The sequence below is a fragment of the Callorhinus ursinus genome, unplaced genomic scaffold, assembly GCF_003265705.2.
Source record: "Callorhinus ursinus isolate GAN/ISIS: 27379988/994484 unplaced genomic scaffold, GSC_fseal_2.0 scaffold2, whole genome shotgun sequence".
Taxonomy (NCBI): Eukaryota; Metazoa; Chordata; class Mammalia; order Carnivora; family Otariidae; genus Callorhinus; species Callorhinus ursinus.
The window spans coordinates 60,255,543-60,280,466 of record NW_027397064.1 but is presented as its reverse complement, the minus strand read 5'-3'; the positions used below and the strand labels follow the sequence as shown (position 1 = coordinate 60,280,466).

The following is a 24,924-nucleotide window of genomic DNA, read 5'->3' as shown; positions in this document are numbered from 1 at the left end:
ATTTATACAACAAATATTTATCGAACACCTGTTACATGCAGACATTGTTCTAAAAATACAGAAGTGAATTAGAGATAACAACTATGAACAGACAAAAATCAGTGCTTTCAAGGAGCTTACATCCTAGTGGGAGAAGTCACACAATAATCTGATAAATAAGCAAATAGGTATAATTTTCTAGATGGCAATAAGTACTATGGATTAAAATAAAGCCAGTAAGAGGGATAGGAAATAACAGGTGGGGCAGGGAAACCATTTTAAATAGGTTTGTAGAAGAAGGCCTCACTGAGAAGTTGATATTTGAGTAAAAACCTGATGGAGGCGAGTGAGGGGGTCGTGTAGCAGTAGCCGCGAAAAGCAGTTGTAGGCAAAAGAAATAGCCAGTAGTGAGGACAGAAGCAATGCTGACCCTAGTGAGGGCAGAAAGCACAGCTGGGTGTGGGGTCCAGGAGGCCATTACACGAAATTTGGCTTTTACTAAATGAGACACAGAGTCATTGGAGAGCTTTAATCTCTGATTTATTTAAAAATATCAGTTTGTCTTGGTTTATTTGGGCCAATGTTCTTACCATTTTTTTCTCCTGGTCATAAGATTTGGGTTTCTGTTGCTTGTAATTGAAAAAGTTTCTAGGGGTGCCTGGGTGGCTCATTCGTTAAGCGTCTGCCTTCATGATCCCAGGGTCCTGGGATTGAGCCCTGCATCAGGCTCCCTGCTCCGCAGGAAGCCTGCTTCTCCCTCTCTCACTCTCCCTGCTTGTGTTCCTTCTCTCACTGTGTCTCTCTGTCAAATAAATAAATAAAATTTAAAAAAAAGAAAAATTTCTAGTTTATTATATCCTGTCTTCTATTAATTTTATCTGGAATTTAGCTTTAATTGTGGCACCAAAAACATATTCTCAATAAACTGCTATCTTTTAAGTGACCCTTCCCCACAAAGTAGTAGACTAGTTCCTGTTTTGAGTCTTTCATAAGTTTTTTTTAATTTTTTTAAAGATTTTTTATTTATTCATTTGAGACACAGAGATACAGAGAGAGAAAGCATGAGTAGGGAGAGAGGCAGAGGGAGAAGCAGGCTCCTCACTGAGCCAGGAGCCCAATGTGGGGCTTGATCCCATGACCCTGGGATCATGACCTGAGCCGAAGGCAGACGCTTAACCATCTGAGCCACCCAGGCGCCCCTTTCATAAGGTTTTTGAACAAGTGCTCCCAAACAACTGAAACATTACGTACTCACTTCTACATTTTCAGACTGATATTGAAAACTTTTCATCATAAATTTAAACATTTTCTAAGTCTGTGATTTCTTTTTTTTTTAAAGATTTTTATTTCTTTCTTTTTGGAGAGAGTTTAAAGATTTTACTTATTTCCAGAGAGATAGAGAGTGCGAGTGGAGTGGAAGGGCAGAGGGAGAGAATCTCAAGCAGACTCCACACTAAGCGCGGAGCCTGATCTGGGGCTTGATCCTATGACCTCAAGATAATGACCTGAGCTGAAATCAAGAGTTGGACACTCAACTGACTGAGCCACTCAGGTGCCCCCCAAGGTTGTGATTTCTAATATATTATAAAGAATGACTTTTTTAAAAAAGATTTTTTTTTAAAGATTTTATTTATTTATTTAAGAGAGAGATTGAGAGAGAGAGAGAGAGTTCATGAGAGGGGGGGAAAGGTCAGAGGGAGAAGCAGACTCCCTGCTGAGCAGGGAGCCCGATGTGGGACTCGATCCGGGACTCCAGGATCATGACCTGAGCCGAAGGCAGTCGCTTAACCAACTGAGCCACCCAGGCGCCCTAAAAAAGATTTTTTTAAGTGATCTCTACACCAAACATGGGGCTCAAACCCACAACCCCAAGATCAAGTTGTGCCCTCCACTGACTGAGCCAGCCAACCATCCAGGGATGATTTTTTAATAGGAGTTTAAATAACTTTTAAATCTATTTAGTAAAAGCTATCTATAGTAATTTGAAACCATCATTCATTTAAAAATACATAAACAAGGGTCACCTGGCTGTCTCGGTCAGTGGAGCATGCAACTCTTGATCTTGGGGCTGTGGGTTGAAGCCCCACGTTGGGCGTAGATATTACTTAAAATCGTTAAAAAAAAAAGGACATAAATAAATTGTTCTTTAACAGTGTGAATTTTTTCCCCTTTTTTTATAGAATTATAATTGACACACAATGTTACATTAGTTTCAGGCATGCAACATAGTGATTGGAAAAGTTTATACAATCTTATACATTATGTTGTGCACACCACAAATGTAGCTACCATCTGTCATCATGCAACCCTATTACCATACCATTGACTATATTCCCTGTGCCGTACCTTTTATTCAACAGTGGAAAATTTTTAAGCTCTTTCCTTTTTCTTCTTGAGCCCATTTTTCTGTTCCACTTCTCCCATAAAATGCTGTCCTACTGAAAATACAGGCAGTCCTCATTTCACACAGAGTGTGGGAGCATAAAATGACCATGTAAGATTACTGTGCAGAGTAATGTTAATAATTAGTGGGAAGCATTTTAATTGTCTTGTGACCTTTACATTTTTTGATAAGAACATTAAAAACTGTCGGGGCGCCTGGGTGGCTCAGTTGGTTAAGCAGCTGCCTTCGGCTCAGGTCATGATCCCAGGGTCCTGGGATCGAGCCCCACATCGGGCTCCCTCCTCGGCGGGGAGCCTGCTTCTCCCTCTCCCACTCCCCCTGCTTGTGTTCCCTCTCTCGCTGTGTCTCTCTCTGTCAAATAAATAAATAAAATCTTTAAAAAAAAATACCTTAAAAAAAAAAAAGAACATTAAAAACTGTCTTACTGGGGCGCCTGGGTGGCTCAGTCATTAAGTGTCTGCCTTCAGCTCAGGTCATGATTCCGGGGTCCTGGGATGGAGCCCCACATCGGGCTCTCTGCTCCGCGGGAAGCCTGCTTCTCCCTCTCCCACTCCCCCTGCTTGTGTTCTCCCTCTCGCTTTGTCTCTCTCTGTCAAATAAATAAATAAAATCTTAAAAAAAAAAACTTACTATCAGTTACAAATGTATAGGAAAATGAAAAACATAGCAGTATCAGTATTTACTTAGTGCACTGCAGTTAGAAACATTGAGGATGAAAGTATTTCTTTGTAAAAAAATTTTACTGAGTGGTTTGAACAGTTCTTGCCTTCTTTTGGTCATACTATTTACAATACAGAGTCTATGCCCTAGTGAATTGTCATACCTTTTTCTAAGTTTGGATCGGCTTCCAACATTTTATCCTTTGCATTTTCAATGCTGTGAAGAATCTCCATAAGTTCCTTTAATATGAAGTTTTTTGCCAACATCTCTTCTTCTGGGACATCTTCATTCTTTTTGTCAACAACCAGTTTCCTCCCTTAAGTCACTAAGTTGGCCTGCAGCAATTTCCACCGGCTGCATAGCCATACTCTCTCGAGTGGTGGCAGTGTCTACATTCCCATGGTCAGTGGTTTCTTCTAGACTTTCATTCTATTCAATTCAAATTTCACTTGTGGCAGGATCCTTCATTTCTTTGCTGGCCAATGTCCTCTTTCAATGATCTATTTTTTGTAAAATATTACACACAGGGACACCTGGGTGGCTCAGTCAGTGAAGCGTCTGCCTTCGGCCCAGGTCATGATCTCAGGGTCCTGGATTGAGTCCCGGGTCAGGCACTTTGCTCTGCTTGGGACCTGCTTCTCCCTCTACTCCTTGCTGTGCTCACGCATGCACACGTGCTCTGTCTCTGACAAATAAATAAAATCGTTAATAAAAAAATATTACCTACATTTACCACTGGCAGACATGGAGATAAGACAACTACAAGCTTTGCTGTCTGCATGTGAACTGAATAAGAAATGCACAGTGCCCAATCACCAGTGATTTTGAAAGAAGAAACATGATTAGTCACTGACCAGGATGTTCATCTGTTATTTATGTGGTGACTCATGGATTGAAGAGGCAGGGGCGAAATTTGTATTTTGTGCAATTACAATTAATATACCATAGTAATTGAAATTTGAATCCTGTTTAGGGGATTTGGTGTTATTTAACTAAGCCATGGTAACTGAAATTCATGCATGTTGGAACCATTCAAAGAAAGGATTGTCTGTATACTTTTATAGTTTTTGTTAGTCACCTCTTTAAACTTGTCGGCTACAAAAATGGACATAAATTAAAATTTAAACTACTTTATATCCTTTATTCTTAAGTAGTAAAACGAATTCTGGGCTGATGAACATTACAATTATTATAATTGCTCAAACAACATAAACGTGTTTAAATTAAAAGTAAAAATTTCAAAAATTATTTCAATCTGATGAATTGGGCTATTTTCTTTTCACTTAAGCCATATGTCTTTGGCTAAGTATTGCTTGCAGTTGGAATGAGACAGAGTTTAGATCAACGATATTCCTGTTTTTCATTTCTGTAGATAAAGTCCATGAGAAAATGTGTTCACATAGACAAGTAGATGGGAATGAGAGGAATTTTATTATAGCAGTACCACTCATTTTGTGGATTCTTTCCAAGTTATTTGTCAAAAATGCTCTTTGACTTTTGCTAAAAACAAGGAATTCGAAAACTTCTGACTTACAAAAGTACTCTTTACCCAGTCATTGGAATGTTCACTTTCTTATTTTCCAGGAAGCATACCCCAAAAGCTTTGCCAGATGTTATCAGCTCTAAGGCAGCTATTATACACCTGCGCTCGTTGTGTACTGTACAACTCCTAAGGACAGTGTTCACACTGCACTCTACTTGAGGGGAATGAGCTGGAAGCAGGCAGTGCACAACTTACAGAGCTGTATGTGGTGGCCTTATAAATTATACCTACTATTTTATACTTAGCAGCAACTTATTTAATCCAGTATGTAAATGAAGTATACAAAACTTCCTGTATATATCTATCATTTACACACATTGATAATGACATCACAATCAGCATATCAAACATTTAATGACATAGCAATACTTAGTGGAAAGATGTACTAATACAGTAAAAACAATAAATAAAATTGTTATTTTTAGAAACCAAGGGTCTTTTGAAAAGCAAAACGTGATGTCAAAAGGCATCTAACTCCATGCCAAGCACAATATCTGCCAAGAGTCATTTATATCTCATCTCCATGGTGGCTCTTTATTTCCTTAAGACTTGAATTCACAGATGGCACATTTGTTTTCTTGAACAGTGTCATTACTTTATTTAACTTATGAATGCTAATTATATGTTTCTGAGTGCATCAAATCTATTAGCATTTGCAGTGGTCTCTTTGACAAAGCATGTGGTAAAGAGAAATTGCTCTGGCAGTCCCCTACAGGACCTGCTCTTCCTTTGGCAAGTTGAGGCAGTCTAATATATACTCATAGACACTTTTTTTGGCATTTTAAAAAATTGAGATATAATTAATGTGTAACATATACACTTTTAAGTAATAATTCACAACCAGGAAACGTCAGGCAATGGAAGCAAAAGTTTTTTTTTTTTTTTAAGATTTTATGTCTTTATTTGAGAGAAAGAGAGAGAGCACAAGCAGGGGGAGGGGCAGGCAGAGAAGGAAAAGCAGACTCCCCACTGAGCAGGGAGCCTGACGTGGGGCTCCATCCCAGGATCCTGGGACCACGACCTGAGCCAAAGGCAGATGCTCAACCGACTGAACCGCCCAGGTGTTCCCGAAGCAAAAGTTTTAATTGGTCTGTACAGCAATCTGAAAAGACCGCACCAATGACAATATAGTGAATTCTATTATTCAGTAGTAATTTATCCCATGCCCTCTTGATTCTAGAAGCCCCTGCTCTTAGTTAGGTGGAGTCTATAGTATTTTCTTTGCATCAAAATTGGCATCATAGTCATCTGTGACACTTCAGTGACAAACATGGAAATAATGCCCCATCTTCAATCAGTCACAATCATGGCCTTGAATGATAGCACCAACAATAACATTCCTATCAGTCATGAAGGACAAGCTGTCTATAATCACAACTAACTACAAAGTTTATAATTTTTTTAAAGATTTTATTTATTTATTTGAGAGAGAGAATGAGAGAGAGCATGAGAGGGTCAGAGGGAGAAGCAGACTCCCTGCTGAGCAGGAAGTGCCATGCGGGACTCAATCCTGGGACTCCAGGATCATGACCTGAGCCGAAGGGCATCGCTTAACCAACTGAGCCACCCAGGCACCCAAAGTTTATAATTTTTTGAAGACATGTGTAAAAATACTAATTTCCCAGTTGAGGTTGTGATGGAGAATTAAGTATAAATATCCTTTCATTATAATAGCTTTCATATATAACATTTATATGCCACATCCAACACGCTCTCACATTTGTAATTTTATTTTGTCTTTCCGATAATCTTAGGTTGAGAAGAGTGTGGTATTTTCTGTTTTACATATCAGAAAACTAAAGATCAGAGAAATTTAGTGACTTGCTTAAGGCTGTATGTTACAAAAGTGGCAGAGATGAACCTTAAGCATAAAACAAAATCTCGTATACTTTTCTTCTCTACCAAACTGTTTACCAGATGTTGAGATATTGAATGTTTTGTTTTTCTTCCATTTTGGGTCCAATGCTCTACCAAACTGTTTACCAGATGTTGAGGTATTGAACCTTATTTTGTTCCTTCCATTTTGGGTCCAACATCCATTCTTCTAAATGTGCAAAAAGAATCACCGCCCCTTAAATAGAATACAGATTCCTAGGTCTCCACCTCAGAGAAGTCTGGGTGGTGGTGGTGTTTGTGGGGTACTGTGTCATTAAGATTGACCTGTAGAATGAAACTAAAACCACCCAAATGAGAACAAGCAGATGTTATTTATTCAGCTCTTGCTATAGCAACAGAGTCAGCCACCATCACTTGTTTTTGGCAGAGGCTCAAAGGCAGGCAGGGGAGTGGGAAAACTTTAGAAAACTGAAAAAAGGAGGAAGGTCTCAGGTATCTTCTGATTGGAGGTTGTTGGCCTGGGAAAGCTGGAGGAGGGCTACTAGAAGCAGGGGGTTTTCTATGTGATTTGGTTTGGGGAGCATATTGGTTTTCCCTGGTTGGTCCTGAATTGGAAGTCCAGCAAAAATAGGGAAGTTGGTAGTCCTTGAGGATGTCCTGACTGTTCTGGTCCGGCTGCAGAGGTTATGGTGTGGCTTCCTGGGCTTCTTACATGGTTCAGAGTTCTGTGTTCACATACAGTTTGGCCATTGCCCACATTTGCATATTCTCTCTCTCAGACCATACTCCGAGAAACACACTGGGCTTCTGGTGTTCATTTCATCCTGGTCTCTTTCCTCCCTTACCATAGCTAGACTGTAAGCTCCGTAGGAGCTCTAGGCACCAGAGCCTAGCCCTATCAGACCCTCAATAAAAACTTGCAAATGAATGAATTATAAATGATAAGATTTGATACTGGCTTTTGCTGGAAGAACAAAATGAACCTTCTGGTGTAGCACATGGACATCTTTGATGGGACTTGCTGTCACCAGGAAGAAAGACTAGAGGCTGCTTCTTCCAGCTACTCTGCTCTAAATACCTTAAGCTGAATCCTTCACCCTGGCTGCTCTCCGTTTTTTCTGAAAGCTTCCAGGTTGGTGAGCAAATCAGCCCCAGGGGCTCCCTCCTGAGGTCTCTGCTGGGGGGCGGGATGGTGTTCGTGGGAAAGCGGCAGCTACTTCTGGCATTCTCAAGGCCACCTCGAGCCCAGACCTTTAAGGTTTGCAGCATTCTCTCCACACTTTCCCCCCCATCTCTCCCTCTAGGGCGTGGGCTGGTGAGAGCTACCGAAGGAGGGGGGAAAGGCAAACCCCTCCAGCCCCCACAGGTGGTCTTAATTCGGGAGTTTGTCTAGACCGAAAACGCTCGGGGGTGTGTGCTGTGTTTAAGACCCAGACCCAGGGAGAGAGGGGAAAGTAGTCGCGCAAGCGGTCTCCTCAGAGCAGCCTTCCCACCTGCTGCGCGGAGGAACCGCCGGGAAGGGGCCGCAGCCGCGTGCCCGTACCCCCCCCGCCCCGCCCCTGCTCGCAGCGCGGCCCCGCCACCCGGGAGTTCCCGCGAGTGGCCCCGCGCCCAGGCCGCGCGGGGGGCTGTTGGGTTGGAGGCGGGGAGCAGCCGGGGCACCAAAATAGGAGCCGCTTGTGGGCTGGAGCTGCACTAGCAGGCACCCTCCGCCGCGCCTCTTCCAAAGATGGTCAGAGGGTCCGGAGGCGCCCCCGCCCCCGCTCGCCGCTAGCCTGTCGGCCAGCACCGCGTCCCGGAGCCGCCGCCGGAGGTAGGTGCCCCGCGGCCCCGCCGCCCGGGGCCAGCCGAGGGGGAGCCAGCGGGGCCGGGCGCGGGAGAGCGAGGCCGCGCCGCCTCCCGAGCCCGCCCGCGGCAGAGGCGCGGAGACAATGGCCGCGCGGGCGCCGGGCCGGGCCGAGCGCGGGGCCGCCCGCGGCGCCCTCCCCACACCTGTGCGGCGTCCCGGGGCAGAGGGACGCGGACACCCGGCCCGGCGGGCGGCGCGCGGCGCCCTCGAGTCGACTCCCCGCGCCAGGGCCGGGGCGGGGCGGTCTCCGGGCGGGAACGCGGGCCCGGGGCCCAGGCGCGGGGCGCGCGGCGCGCGGAAACCCCTGCGGCAGCCGCGGGGGAGGGCGCGCGGGGGTGCAGGGGCCGCGGCCCGGCCGCTTTCTTTTCTCTCCTTTCTTAAGCGGAAAGGTACAGGGTTTCCCTTTTCCAAGATTTCTTCTTTTCCAATTATATTTCGATCCTCCGCAGCTCGATGCGACTGGCAAGGGAGATGGAGCTAGTGAAAGAAGGTTGAATTGGGGCCGAGCCGAGACGGCCAAAGTCCGGTCTCTAGTGGGGTGACCCTTCGGACAGTTGGTTTGCCAAGCGGGGCTTCTCTCTCTCGGACCGCCAGCTCGAGTCCGATTTCGGAGACTGGGTGAATGGGGTAGCAAATCAATATTTCGTCTTTAAAAGATTACTGAAACCCCGGGGGGGGGGGGCTCGTTTCAGGCTTCAAGCTACCCGGAATTTAAATTGACCACATAAATTACGAAATAGTCTATCCACATTTTGGGTTTGTTACTTAGAATGCTGAACTTAGTCTAGGTTTGGAGTATATGCGATGCTAATCAGTCATCATAAGGATTGGTGTATTTAGCATTGATTATTTGCGGTAATCTGCAAAACTGAAAACACGTTTATTTCATGTTTATTGCAGCCATGGCTCTAAAAGGACAAGAAGATTATATTTACCTTTTCAAGGATACAGCGCATCCAGTGGATTTTCTAGATGCATTCAGAACATTTTACTTGGATGGATTATTTACTGATATTACCCTTCAGTGTCCTTCAGGCATAATTTTCCATTGTCACCGAGCTGTTTTAGCTGCTTGCAGCAATTATTTTAAGGCAATGTTCACAGCTGATATGAAAGAAAAATTTAAAAATAAAATAAAAATCTCTGGCATCCACCATGATATTTTGGAAGGCCTTGTGAATTATGCATACACTTCCCAGATTGAAATAACTAAAAGAAATGTTCAAAGCCTGCTTGAAGCAGCAGATCTGCTACAGTTCCTTTCAGTAAAGAAAGCTTGTGAGCAGTTTTTGGTAAGGCACTTGGATATTGATAATTGTATTGGAATGCACTCCTTTGCAGAATTTCACATGTGTCCAGAACTAGAGAAGGAATCTCGAAGAATTCTATGTTCAAGGTTTAAGGAAGTGTGGCAACAAGAAGAATTTCTGGAAATCAGCCTTGAAAAGTTTCTCTTTATATTGTCCAGAAAGAATCTCAGTGTTTGGAAAGAAGAAGCTATCATAGAGCCTGTTATTAAGTGGACTGCTCATGATGTGGAAAATCGAATTGAATGCCTGTATAACGTACTAAGCTATGTAAACATAGATATAGATCCAGTGTATTTAAAAACAGCTTTAGGTCTTCAAAGAAGCTGCCTACTAACCGAAAATAAGATACGATCTCTAATATACAATGCTCTGAATCCCCTGCATAAAGAGATTTCCCAGAGGTCCACAGCCACAATGTACATCATTGGAGGCTATTACTGGCATCCTTTATCAGAGGTTCACATATGGGATCCTCTGACAAATGTTTGGATTCAGGGAGCAGAAATACCAGACTATACTAGGGAGAGCTATGGTGTTACATGTTTGGGACCCAACATTTATGTAACTGGGGGTTATAGGACAGATAACATAGAAGCTCTTGACACAGTGTGGATCTATAACAGTGAAAGTGATGAATGGACAGAAGGTTTGCCAATGCTCAATGCCAGGTACTACCACTGTGCAGTCACCTTGGGGGGCTGTGTCTACGCTTTAGGCGGTTACAGAAAAGGGGCTCCTGCAGAAGAGGCCGAGTTTTATGATCCATTAAAAGAGAAATGGATTCCTATTGCAAATATGATTAAAGGTAAGTATAGATTATATTTATTCTATAAATTTTTAGGTGTTCAGGTTAGACCAGTGGTCTAAATTCTCTTGCAAAGAACTTTAAAAAGAATGTATCGCTTTGTAATGCTATCTAGGAACTATAATAGATTATATAAATAATGGTGGACAAAATGTTCCAAGTAGAAGCATAGTAGAGAAGTCCCCAACTTGTCTGAGGTTATGTGATTAGAGTGTGCTCCTCAGACTAGAAAAATATCACTTACATAAGAAAACAGTGCAATTCTACTTTACAGCTCTTTCAAGCCTAGATCTTGCTTCAGGTCTTAAGAATTTATATTTAAGTCAAAGACTAAACGAAAAGAGAAAGTTGGGTGGTTTTATTCATATTCAATTACTCATTTTTGCTTGCTCTTGAAGTTAAACCGTTTTCAGTTCTCCTTTTAAATATTCTTTTTCCCTCCCACTATCGGATCATCTCTCTCTTTTCAAAGGTCTTTCATTAAAACCTTGAAAGTTTCGGTCCCTACAGAGTATAACAAATTACATTCTCAAAAACTAGAGACAGATTGCCCGTGCTTTTTGTGATTCAGGTCTTGGTTCTGAGGGTAAAAGATAGGGGTAGACCCCCTCCCCTCCCTCATGTGGCCCACACAGCCAGGCACACTGTTGGGTTTCAATGTCTGTCTGATAAACACTGTATTTTCTGCTGTGTTCAGTACTGGATTAGCCTTGCTCTCCTTCCCTCCCACTGGCAAAAAAAAAGTTAAACTGAAATCTTACTTAATTCCCTTTACTCATTTGTGCTGGGGAGTTGCACAAAAGCAACTGGTAGGTTGTTTCTAAATTTGTGTCATTTTATTCCCAGTGTTCCTTCCCAGGCCTTTCTGTTTCTGTTTTAATACTAGTGAGGGTGTGGGAATCTGACCTGGTCTGGGAATCTGACCTGGTGTGATCGTCGGACGACAAGCAGGAAGCCCAAGAGGCAGACCAGTCTTGTGATCAGGCACCGTTGCTCCTAAAGCCAGACTGCTTGGGTCCAAATCCCGCCTTTCCATTTCCTTGTTGGTGTTTTGAGAGGATTAAGTGAATTTATGCATGTGAGGTGTGTCGAACAGTGTCTGGAGCAGAGTAAGCACTCAGTAAGCCTTAGGAATTGTTGTTGTAGGTATTATTGTCATTATTCATTGTTCATTATTGTCATAATGAAGATCGTTATAAAGGAACATGTCAACTTTGACAGAGCAAAAATATCTTTCATACTACATCACGTCTGCCCTCCTGCATGCCCGAAGGTTCAGTAGTAGTTGGTAGAGGGGGACAGGGGGGCTTAGAGCCCACTGCTCTTGCTGTTCTGGTTTTGGACTCTGCCTGAGCTTGACCCCCTTCCTGGTCTCCTCCCCAGGATGGTCCTCAATGTCCTCCTGACTCCTTTCCTATTAAAGAAACAAGGAAGGTTCAAATACTGTAGCAGCTGTTGTTAACCTGGATACATTTCTGCCTCTCTTTCTTAATGATGAGATAACAGTTGTCATGGTTACATAGTTAAGAGCATATTTCCATGAAGATGAAAGTTTATTACTTTATTGCTGTTTTAAAAAATCATATCTGAAACACGCTTGCTGAAAAGAAATGCTTCCATGGTGGGTCCAAAGTTAAAGAAAGCCATATGTGTTCTTGCCTTCACCTTGAGTAGAATGGGAGACCCTCATACACTGAAGTACCTCCCCCCGCCACACTCACACTAGCTGTGTCTGAAATTCCAAAGTTTTAGTTATACTTTCACCTTGAAGTTTGATTCCTGGTTATATCTAATCATCCTTGGGAAGGGTAACCCTGTGTCGGTTATACCCAGCTTTGGCCAGTGCTGGTTTTGAGCTTTAAGTTTCTCATTTTTCTGTTGCAAGGGTGACATTACTTTTCCCAGTTTGTTTTATTTTGTAGTCCTGAAGTGAACTAGTAGCTTCCCCTGGTAATCAGAACTTAAATTGGGTAGAGTCAAATTTCAAATTCATTTCCTTTTTTGGTTTGGGGATGTACGGAGAAGAAATAAATACTTGGTTGTTTAGGAGCTCCTGACTTTTTTTTCTCCCTCACCATAACTGCCCTGCTTATAAACTCACATTCACATTGGAGTAGATACGCACAAGGAGCTGGAACTGCACCCAGCATGTATCAGTGGTATGTAAGAGTTGGATGATGTATTCGACTAAACCGATGTATTCGACTAAAACGAGCCTCATCTTCACTTCTCTCTCTCATTTTACTTCCTTTCTTCTCTCTCTTTACTCATCTCTTCCTCCCCATATTCCTGGAGCATCAGCATTTCCCGATTTTCCAAGCTTGGGGCCTCACCATCAGTTTTGCTTGTTTCTGACACAGTCATCAAGCCTTATGTGTTTACCTGTGTCTCTTGCCTCCATGCCCTTCCCTCCACACCCAAAGTGCCTTCTAAATCAGGCCCTCAATACTTTGTACCTGGGCCAATATCTGGATCTTTCGGACTCTTTTTTTTTTTTTTAAAGATTTTTTATTTATTTGAGAGAGAGAGAGTGAGAGATAGAGAGCACGAGAGGGAAGAGGGTCAGAGGGAGAAGCAGACTCCCCGCCGAGCAGGGAGCCCGATGTGGGACTCGATCCCGGGACTCCAGGATCATGACCTGAGCTGAAGGCAGTCGCCTAACCAACTGAGCCACCCAGGCGCCCCTTTCTGACTCTTTTTGTCCTTCTGCTTTTGTAGTCTCTCCCTTCCTCTGTTTAAAAATCTTTAAAATCTTGCTGAATGAAATCTGCATTTCGTAGTTGGGTGCCAGGAATCCTTTGCGATGTGGCTTCCAACTTACTGCATCAGCTTCAGTTCCCATGCGACGACTCCACCTGGGCCACCTGCCCTTGCGCGTGCTGGCATCAAACGGGGCTACTCGCCTTTGCCCACTGAGCCTTTGCACTTGCCTTTTCCTCCGTGTGGGATGGCTTCCTCTCCCCTCTACCTGCTAAAGTCCTACCTGCCGAGACCCAGATCAAATTCTGCCACCTCCGGCCGTGATTTACCTGCCCTAAGCAATGTCACCTTGCTCTGAACGTTCACAGTGGTTCCGTGCCCTGTGCTCTAATTACTTGTGTAAGTGTCTCACCCTCTCTTAAAAGAGTGCAAGGAGCCTTTCTTGTTCATTCTTCCATCCCTCATAGTGCCTAGCACAGGGCCTGGCATCTACTGTCAATAATAACAGAAACAATAATAAACTTAGCCCAATATTCATTGTAAAACACAACGATAGATCAATCTGAAGACATGATTTTAATTAACACTCAGGTGTGGGAAACGCGACTGCCTGTGTCTTACATGAAGTTATCTATGTCATCGGCGGCCACTGCGGTTACAGAGGGAGCTGTACCTATGACAAGGTCCAGAGCTACAACTCAGATATCAACGAGTGGAGCCTCATCACCTCCAGTCCACATCCAGGTAATTAAATACTCTTCTAGATAGCACATGTTGCAATACAGCTTAGCAGTATGACAGGAAGCTAAAAATGGCCTGGAAAAAGAAAATGCTAGATTTATAGCAGACTACCCATGGGTGTAATTAGAAGGCTCAAAATATTCATATGCCCATCTAACAATAATCCAAGCTATTCTGATTAGATCACATCTACAAATACTTTCCCTGATGTCTTTATGGGACACATTTTAAGCCTGTGTGATTAAAAATGGTAGTTTCTTTTTAAATTTTTTTCACCTAGATTCTTTTGTTGTGTTTCTTATTCCTCTCTTGTGTACTTTCTTTCATGTATATACATTATATAAAACACAAGTCTTATGGACAATTAAAAAGTACTAGTCTGATACAAATGGCCAACAGACACATGAAAAAGTGCTCCACATCGTTCAGCATCAGGGAAATCCGAATCAAAACCTCAATGAGATACCACCTCACACCAGTCAGAATGGCTAAAATTAACAAGTCAGGAAAGGACAGATGTTGGCAAGGATGTGGAGAAAGGGGAACCCTCTTACACCGTTGGTGGGAATGCAAGCTGGTGCAGCCACTCTGGAAAACAGTATGGAGGTTCCTCAAAAAGTTGAAAATAGAGCTACCTTATGACCCAGCAATTGCATACTGGGTATTTACCCCAAAGATAGAAATGTAGTGATGTGAAGGGGCACCTGCACCCCAATGTATATAGCAGCAATGTCCACAATAGCCAAACTATGGAAAGAGCCCAGATGTCCATCAACAGATGAATGGATAAAGAAGATGTGGTGTGTGTACACATTGGAATATTACTCAGCCATCAGAAGGGATGAATACTTATCATTTACATCGACATGGATGGAACTGGAGGGTATTATGCTGAGCTAAATAAGTCAATCAGAGAAAGACACTGTATGGTTTCACTCATATGTGGAAAGAAGAAACAGCACAGAGGACCATAGGGGAAGGGAGGGAAAATTGAATGGGAAGTCATCAGAGATGGAGAAAAACCAGGAGAGACTCTTAACTATAGGAAACAAACTAAGAATTGCTGGAGGGGAGGTGGGTAGTGGGATGGGGGTAACTGGGTGATGGGCATTAAGAAGGGCATGTGAGGTGATGAGCACTGAGTGTTATATGCAATTGGTAAATCATTGAACACTGTATCTGAAACTGATGATATATGTTTGCTAATTGAATTTAAATTTAAAAAAAAGTCACAGAACTGCCAAAAAAAAAAAGCACTAGTCTGTCAAACAATTGGGAGGAGTGCCCATTGATTGAGCTCAACAGGAGATGGTTTCTTTTAAAAGCATGTTCTTTCTGGGTTCAAACACTTCCATCCTGTGATAGGCAGAACCCTGTGTTAGCCTTACTTTAACAATCACGAAGGGGACATGTGGTCTGCCCACAAAGAATGGCCAGCCTTCTGCCTTCTGTGTCTTTGTTCTTTGACTTGTCCCTTTGTGAAGAGCTCCGAGGAAGTATGAGCCATAGCCTGTTACAGTTAAGACACGTGTTTAAGGTTTTTCATTAGGAAAGATTTATATCATCATATCACTATACTACTTTGAATCATTTTCCATATAACATTAGGCTTCTTTCTGTGTGAGTCACTGGTGAGCATAATTGGAATTCACAAGCTTGAACAATCTGAGAGTGATAGTAAGTAACAGTTAACCTTCTTGAACACTTTCTATAGGTCAGGTACTGACTAAGGACTTTACATGTAATATTACCTTAAATTCTGTCTACAACCTTGTGAATAGGTATGATTTACCCCCATTTTACATATTTAGATATGGAGGCAAGAAAGGATAAGTTCGCACGGTTTGGAAGTGGTAGACCAGGATTCATTTTGGCAGTCTGATTGTATAATCTGTGCTGTAGCCACTAAGCAGCCCCCCTCTCCTTAAGGGAGCGGGGCTGTCCTGCTCGTGACCAGTGTAACTGTATCCATCCAGGCAACATACATTTCGTCTTGCAGTTCAGGGGAAGCGCCCCGCACCTGGTGCTGCATCTCCATATGCCACGGGCTTTGCCTAACAAGTGACTTCAGCCACAGGCTGTCCTGGCTCTGAAGACATCATGGAACAGGTAGCCTTCTATCTCCTAGGAGCCCAGATGTATTAGCCCAGACTCCCCACCATTTTCTGTTCTGACCAATGAAGTTATAATGGAAAGTAATAATACCAGCTCATATTAAGTAATAGCTAACATTTATTTAGTAAATATGAGCCGGGCACTAACTATTCCACTAATTTTACATGTCTTGATCTATTTAAACCTCACAGCAATCCTGTGAGCTAGGTACTACTGTTATCTCATTTTGTAGGTCACTGGGCACAGAGACGGTAAATAAATTGCCCGAGATCAGTTAGCTAGTGCTCGTTAGAGGTGGAGTTCAAATCCAGGCAATCCAGCAGGGAGGCCATGTTTTTAACAACTGCACTGCTCTCTCATTTGATCCTCCTGTTAACCTTATCAATTAGATATGACTTTGACATCTTTACAAAGAAAACCCAATATATGAAAAGTCAGATTAACAAATCAGAGGGCAGTTATTTACATTACAAATTTAATATATATTTCATATAAGGGTTCTTTTAAAAATAAACATCTTGTAACATATTTAAGTTGTATGTAACTTGTTCACTGCTTGAAAGGGAGTCTAAAAGGCAATGAGATGTAAGCCAAAGCATGAAAATCCATGGCCAACTGAAAAATCAATCGTAAATAAATATTAAATTCGAGTATAAATCAATGGGAACTTATAATGTTTGTCAACTTTTGCTTTCCATTGGACTTTTTCCTGCCATAATGCAAGAAACAAAGGTAGCAAATTGGCCCCCTACATGTTCTGTTCTTTTTGGCTCTCAGTGCTTAAGGTATTTTTTTTTTAAGATTGTATTTATTTGTTTGACAGAGAGAGCCGCAGCAAGAGAGGGAACACAAGCAGGGGAGTGGGAGAGGGAGAAGCAGGCTTCCCGCTGAGCAGGGAGCCCGATGCGGGGCTCAATCCCAGGACCCTGGGACCATGACCTGAGCTGAAGGCAGACGCTTAATGACTGAGCCACCCAGGTGCCCCTAAGATATTTTTAACTGGCTTGTTACCAATATTTAAAATTCAGGAGATTTCAAATAAAAATCATGATTTCTGGCCTTTAGAATAATTGTAGCAACCTTGGACTACATTCCTTTCTGGCAGCGATCACTGGAGCCCCGTAGCGGCTGTTCCCTTTAAGATGGCGCTTGCGTGCTCCATTTCACTAGTCTCTTCCATTCTCATCCCGGCATAGACCTGGGGGCCTGTGCCCTTGCTTCTCCTTATCCTACCCCTGGCTTGCTTTCCGTTCAGCTAGTCCGTTAGCTCCTTAGCCCTTGAAGGCATTTGGATCTGCATCTTGTGAACTGTAACAAGTATGCTTCTTCTGCATTGTAGGAGCACCTCCTGAGGAATGTAAAGTGCCAGTCTTGAGTCTCCCTTATAGATAATAGCTTAGACTACAAAGAAATCATGACTGCTGTTATTTTTCAAAGGTAATATAAATGTTATCTTTGTTTCTCAATGCCTTTAAGAGTGGTAGTTTGGGAAGTGAAAAACCAGGGGACTCTAATTCCATTAAATTCAAGATAACATTTATTGAGACCTTACCTTGGGAAAGATACTATTCTAGTTATTGCATAAGACACAAAAAATGATTAAGAGCTAGTATTCTACTGCTCCAGGAGCCCAGAATCTAGTAGCAAATATACATACATAACAGGAATACAAGGCAGTTATACAAGTAAGTGCTCTTGAAATTGAGGGTAGAAAGAGCTTGAGTCTAATTTAAGGGAAATCTGGAAATCTTAGAAGGCTTCCAAGAGTATGTTGTTATGATTTAGGCCTTAAAGAATGGCTACAATTAAGGTATTTTTTGAAGAAGGTTTTCTGGCAGAAAGTTAGCCAGTGATGGAAGGCAGAAAGGCAAGTTCCAGGTTTATTTGGGTACTGAGTGAATGTATATGATGAGATGTGAGGGGGTAGAATGAGAGATTGGATGGGAGAGTTCAGTTGAGGAATATTTCATGGAGGGCTTTGAATGGCAGTCAGGAAAATTTTAAAAATGGAGCACTACCAAAGGTTTTAGAGCCTTTTAGAATAGATTAGGAGGAACACAGCAAGGAAATCCATTATAACTATTGTAATACACCAGGTGGGAAATGCTGAAAGCCTGAAACGGTAGGAGATGAAAACGCCTAGATGTGAGGAATGTTATGGATTCAACATGGGGAGAGTTGAAGGACAAGCTGGTGGGAAGGGAAAAGAGGAGCTGAGTTGGAGCTCAGTTTTATAGTTTACTGTGGAGGACTAGTTGGATCACCCAGAAGAGTTGTCCAGCAAGCAATGGGAAATATGGGTCTGCAGTTTAGGAGGAAGAGTGCAGGTGAATTTAGAGATCTGGGTGTCATTTGCTTGGAGGTGATGACTGTGGGTGAGGAGTTGGTTGAGATGACTTGGGAGGGTAGGACTAAGTACAGCTATGCACAGAGTCTTGGGAAACAGCACTAGTTAAGGGATGAGCTGGAAAGGAAGAGCGTGGGAAGAACAGGGAAGAAGCAAGACGTGATAAAGGGGAAAAACCTGTGGAGAGCTATGTGAAGTGTGAAGAGAGTTCTTTCCGGGCTCTGCCATTTATTCACATGGCTAATCTTGGGCAGCGGCTTGAGCTCTTGGGTCTTACTTTCTAGTTAAGAAGTTAGATAAGCTTTACAGGTCTTTTCAGTGAGAATAATCTTAGGAAAAAAGTCTAAATCATGGGGCGCCTGGGTGGCTCAGTCATTAAGTGTCTGCCTTTGGCTCAGGTCATGATCCCAGGGTCCTGGGATCGAGCCCCACATCGGGCTCCCTGCTCCACGGGAAGCCTGTTTCTCCCTCTCCCATTCCCCCTGCTTGTTGTGTTCCCTCTCTCACTGTCTCTCTCTCTCTGTCAAATAAATAAATAAAAATCTTTAAAAAAAAGTCTAAATCATTTCAATGGATATTGAATACCTGAAAATATTGTGGTTGTCTCTGAATCCCTGCATGGCTTTATTCCTGTCACTCATGCAACAACGAATACAGACTGCTGGGTATTTATAGTGAATATTTGTGTGTAAACTTTTTGAGCATTGACAGATGGTGCCATTGTTGTACTTAGGCTGAAATTGTTCGTTCCTTCATTTGTCCAACAGAGGTTTGCTGAGCCTTTCCCACATGTGGTGTATAGTGCTAGGAGCTCAATAAACAAGGCACAGTCCCTTAGGCTCAGTAGCTTCGTAGAGTGACCAACAGGAAAAAGGCGGTTACAGCTGTGGAAGAAAAAGTTTCCATCGACAGTAATAGAAGGTTATGTTGTATTTGGGTAACAGGAAAAAAAAAACCTATCAGGAATCGCCTTATTTTAAACATTTTTCCTGCTATAGGAAGATTGAGATATTTTTCTTAACATGAGAACCACAAATTGAGGATTTTTTTAAACTTTGAAATTTAAGAAAAGCCTAGTGAACTCATTGTTGAATCACTTACACCAACTAATAAAATTTCTGAATCATTAATTTTCACAACCATTTGATAGAATGATTCATATAATTTATATAAATAAAGTTTCACAAGTACTGAAACAAGTAAATTCTATAAAAATTCTGCATGTATAATAACTGGAAACTCAGGTAAAATAAATGGGGTTTTCAGAGGTGGAAAAATTCTTATTTTCCTGGCTGTCAGATTCTTGAGAACAACAGTATGTGGACTCAAAGCAAAAATACCCATCTTCTGAGATTTTTCCTTAGCCTTTGAAACCTAGATAGCAAGAACTTTACTGATAAGAATGTGCTTGCATTCTTAAAGGGGAAATCACATTTTTGATTATACATTCTCTCTTCCTAAAGCGGGGTTTATAAGGTTTTTTTTCCACAAAGTAATGGGAGTGCACATTTGGGTACAGAAGGTACAAGGTCCAATTCATTCATTGAGCCAGCAGACTTTTTATTGAGTCCTTACAAGGTTCCAGACACTTGCCATTCCCCAGTAGGAATGGAGACACAGTCGCCACACTGTTAGAGGGGAGAGGGACAGTAACCCAGAAACATCAGACAGTGAGAAGTGCTGTGGAGTACATGAAAACTGGGCGCTGTGCTGGGGATGCCTGGCTGGCCACATCAGGCAGGGTGGTCAGGGGAGGGCCCCCTGAGGAGATGACCGTAAGATGAGACCTGGATGATAAGAAGGAGGCGGCTGTGCAAAGTCCTGGGAAAAGAAGAGTTTCTAGGCAGAAGGAACCCCTCAGCAATGGCAAGCTGAGTCTTCGTTTATCTGTCGTAACAGTAGGGCCCCTGACGAGTCCTGCTCTTCCTTCAGGCCTGCAGCTAGACGTATTTAAGTGTAATCTTATGGTTGATATTCCCAGAGAATGAACTCATAGGCTAGTAGTGGTGCTGGAAATGGGGACGTGGAAGAAGCACGGTGGGGACCAGGGTGAGGCCAGAGAGACACCAGAGGCACAGAATCGGAGTCCCTCAGAGAATGAGCACCGTGGGCATCCCGCCTGCCTCGCCCTAGTGACAGTCCTGGGAAGGGAGAGGAAGTGAGGTTGCAAAAGAGCTGAGTGCCCTGAAGAGCCAGCAGGTTTGCATGTGGATGGGGGGGATACATAACATGGGAAAAATTAAAACAGCCCAGAAGGCTGCCTACACCCCCCAGCCGAGGCAGACTCCCATCCTGGGACCCAGACCTCACATAGCAGCTGTCTGCCTTTGAGCTTCTTTTAGTCTCTTAGGACTGTAGACTCTAGTTCCCCACTAATCTGGTTGTGTGTTTCGCTAACTCCTTAACTTGAGCAGCAGTGTGAGCGAGGGGAGCCAGGTCATCCATCTGGCCCCCGGGGCGACAGATGCTACAGATCACCTGCCCCTAGTTGTAGGGGGTGGCTACTAAGACCCGAAGGAACCTACACCCGTTCCCTCAGACACCTTCATGTCAGAATGTCAGAGGGTCTCCACAACTTGTACACAGAGGTATAGAATAAAAGGTGTCTGTGCTGGAGACTTCCCAGAAGGGTAAGGGTCTGAGGATGAGTTCCTCCCTGGCATCCTGCAAAGCTGGATGAAGGATTACCCAAGGAGAATGGCAGGGAGAGGTAATCTGAATCAGGTGATAGGGGATGGATTTTAAGGCTCAATGTTGTGATAGAGCAATCAAAATGTCAAGACTCTTATTTTTGTATGCTACATTGTAAGGGATTATTATATCACCAACCTAAGGTATCTCTTTTGTTTGTTATCCTAATAAAAATTTGCTTTTTTCTTTTTAATAGAATATGGATTGTGTTCAGTCCCATTTGAAAATAAGCTCTATCTAGTTGGTGGACAAACTACAATCACGGAATGCTATGACCCTGAACAAAATGAATGGAGAGAAATAGCTCCCATGATGGAAAGGAGGATGGAGTGTGGTGCCGTCATCATGAATGGATGTATTTATGTCACTGGGGGATACTCCTACTCAAAGGGAACATATCTTCAGAGCATTGAGAAATACGATCCAGATCTTAATAAGTGGGAAATAGTGGGCAATCTTCCAAGTGCCATGCGGTCCCATGGGTGTGTTTGTGTGTACAATGTCTGACTGAATCCATAGAAATGACCCAGTAATCACTGTTCTGGGGTGTAGTGAAAGAAAGAGAATTCAGGATTTGGAGTCCCTTATTTATCGTTGTAGACTGGCACATAATGGGTGAATTCCCATGCTTAACCCCCACTCTTCCCTTAACGCAGTGATTAATGGTCAAGAAAAATCCTATGTGTATTTACAGTTGAATCAGTAGGGTTAACACCTTATAATCTCTGCTTTTCAAAGGTAATATGGAATGTTGGACACTTGGTAAAAAGTAAAATACCTTTGTAGTGAATTTTTCTCCTGGTAGCATCAACACTGGGTGCAGGTCAGAATCATTCTGTGGAATGAAATGTCTCTTCTGACCCTGTAATGTATAGTGTATATTAAGATTCCATTTAGCTAGCAAGGAATTTGAAATTTAAGGAGGGAATCTTCTCTACCTCTACAAAATCAACACTTTAAAACAGCTTTTTTTTTCACAGTTGGGTGTATTTAGAATGTGGACTTTGTCTTTTTTTCTTTGTAGTGTGTATAATTTATTGTTGTTCTTCATTTACTGACTGCCTGAGGTATACAAGATACTGTGCAAAAGATTATTACTGTTCAGGGTTTACAAACTACATTTAAAAGAATGGCAAATCTGAAAAATTGCAGAGAAAATAGTTAAATACTTGCTAATGCTAAGAGCTATTTTTAATTTTCAGCCTTGATGTAAATTGCTAGTTTAGGTGTCTTTAGTTCAAGCATGTTAGAAAAATCCTCTTTATTCGTAAGTATAGATACATATCTGCATACACAATTGAATTTTAGAGCCAGAAAGCATGTGGAACCGTTGTGATGTAATAGAAAATATATTGATGAGAAGAAATTTGCATTCATTTCCCAGCTGTGCCACTAACTAGATTTTTGTAAATTGAGTCACTTAACATCTCCTCGATTAGAGCTTCATGACCCATGCACTTTGGGTCATAGATGTGCCTACATATGGGTCCCCATAACCCCTGGGGCAGCCAGAGGTAGCCTGGGTGGCTGGAGCCTCTGGGCAGAAACACCTTTGTCCACTTTCCCCAGTGTGCCTGTGGTATTACTTTCTGTGCGTGCCAAAACTTGAGAAAAGTTGGGAAGCATTGCTTAAGTTGCTGACGTTTTAGTGATCTGTTAGACCATCTGTCTATACTCTTCCTTTTCTTAAGAGACAGTAATTATTTTTAACTTTTATGGAAGTTGAAAACTACCTAATGCTTCTAATTTTTTTTTTAGAAAGAACCTGCTTAATGCATTCATTTCAGATGGCATTTTAAATAGACACAACCCTTTGGGAATTCAATATGGTACCACATAGAAGGAGCCCAAAAAATGACCATATCTTTGCCCCATAAATTCCACTCCTAGATTTGTAACCTAAAGAATAATATAAAAACAAAACAAAGGGAAATGCATGAGGATGTTTATGTCTGCATTATTTATAATAGCACAAAATTGGAAATAGTCTACATGTCAAAGAAGAAAGTGGGCTAATAAAATAATGAAGTATCATACTGCCATTAAAATAATTATTTGGAACACTGTAAAAACATGGACGTGTCTGTGATATGGTAAGTCAAATAAGCACAATATAAAAGACTATGCGCACTATGATTGTGACTTTGTAAAATCTTTTTGCATGTGGAAGGTAATATGCAAAACTGAAATCCATTGTGTTAGTGTAGGGGGATGTGGAATGATTTTTAATTTATTTAAATGTTTTTCTTTAATACTTGTGTTTTCAATAAAAATAAGTAAATCCCTGTATATGTGGTAAAACTGCTTGAATTTGGCCTGAGCGAATCAAAGGATAGTCAGAATTAGTGAAACCACTGAGTTATAGATTATGGGACGCCTGGGTGGCTCAGTCGGTTGGGCGTCTGCCTTCCGCTCGGGTCGTGGTCTCAGGGTCCTGAGATCGAGTCCCGTGTCGGGCTCCCTGCTCGGTGGGGAGCCTGCTTCTCCCTCTGCCTTCTGCTCCCCCTGCTTGTGCTCTCTGACAAGTAAATAAAATCTTTAAAAAAAAGGATTAAAAAAAGATTATTTCAGTCTATAATTGAATTATAGACTATTTTATTGCTTTCAAGAACACTTAGCAATTAATGCTGGGCCAGTAAATGTGATGCCCAGTAGTGTTTTAGAGATCTGTTTTATGGAGTAGATAAAACAATTGCAATCACCTTCCCCTGCTTTTATCGAGGTCCTATAAAATCCTGACTCGAGTCCAGCCTCTGGGAATTCTCTGCTGCTCAGCCCCAGTAAAACTCCTATTGTCACATGTAAAGGATTTATCATTATATATGTATAGTATATATAATTTTGAGTTCATGGGTCATATCTTATTTCTAGTTTTTTTCAAGGCCTAGTATTTCATTTTTCTCTCCAGTGTACTTTTTAATTTTTACTATTTATTTATTTTAAAGATTTTATTTATTTATTTGAGAGAGAGAGAGCGCGCACAAGCAGGGGGAGCTACAGAGGGAGAGGGAGAAGCAGGCTCCCCGCGGAGCAGAGAGCCTGATGTGGGGCTCAATCCCAGGACCCTGGGATCATGACCTGAGCCAAAGGCAGACGCTTGATGACTGAGCCACCCAGGCGCCCCTCCAGTGTACTTTTTAAAGAAAAATGATGGTATTGGTTATTTTTACAGAAAAGCATTCCACAGGTGCTTGAAAGATCTTGAAAATAGTTTGTGGCCTGAGGTATTTAATTTATTGCTCCTATTTTCTGTAAAATTCTGTTTTTGCTATTGCTCTGTGCACACAAGGAAGTATTAAGGAAGATAAGATAAACACTTCTGTCAGAATTATCCCAAGTTCCAAATCACTGTAGTATGAGTGAAAAATATTTTACTATAATTAAATGTAAGTCATTGCTTTGGGAAGGCCAGCACCATTTTGCAAAATAATTAAAATTGTGGAGATGATTTTAAGTATGACTGAATTAAGAGGACTCTAAGTATCCAAATTTTGAAGTTACTGTTTCTCAGGGCTCCTGGTTAGCTCAGGAGGTTAAGCGTCCGACTCTTGATTTCAGTTCAGGTCATGATCTGATCCCCGTGAGATCAAGCCCCGTGTGGGGCTCCATGCTGGGGGTGCAGCCTGCTTAAGATTCTCTCTCTCCCCCTCTCCCTCTGTCCCTCACCCCCACTCCCTCTTTCTCTCTCTCTCAATGAATGAATGAATGAAGTTACAGTTTCTCACAAGTCATATTTTTAGTTTTGAGCTGCAACCGAAATAGGGTCAGCATCTAGAGTACTTGCTTAAAGGTACATTAGCCTCTGTTTTCACATTCATGTAAATATATGCTTGTGTTATGGCCTGAATGTGTCCCCCAAAATTCATAGGCTGAAGCCCTTATCCCCAGTGTGACTGTAGAGATAGGGCCTTATGGAAGTAATTAAGGTTAACTGAGGTTATAAG

At 42.3% G+C, this 24,924-nt stretch overlaps 1 protein-coding gene across 4 annotated transcripts; it reads left to right on the top strand.

The window, feature by feature from the left end:
- The first annotated feature begins 7,315 nt into the window (after positions 1 to 7,315).
- KLHL23 (kelch like family member 23) lies at positions 7,316 to 22,950 on the top strand. 4 transcript variants are annotated; one of them, XM_073882765.1, is made up of 4 exons: positions 7,316 to 7,554; positions 9,172 to 10,386; positions 13,678 to 13,830; positions 21,177 to 22,950. In XM_073882765.1, the coding sequence occupies exons 2-4, from the start codon at positions 9,174 to 9,176 to the stop codon at positions 21,485 to 21,487; spliced, it is 1,677 nt and encodes a 558-aa protein (XP_073738866.1). In that variant the 5' UTR covers positions 7,316 to 7,554; positions 9,172 to 9,173; the 3' UTR covers positions 21,488 to 22,950. The 4 variants fall into 4 exon arrangements, with proteins under 4 accessions (XP_073738866.1, XP_073738871.1, XP_025707753.1 ...); XM_073882770.1 differs by lacking the exons at positions 7,316 to 7,554; positions 21,177 to 22,950 and adding exons at positions 7,809 to 8,235; positions 15,827 to 15,924; XM_025851968.2 differs by lacking the exon at positions 7,316 to 7,554 and adding an exon at positions 7,813 to 8,235.
- Positions 22,951 to 24,924: the final 1,974 nt, after the last annotated feature.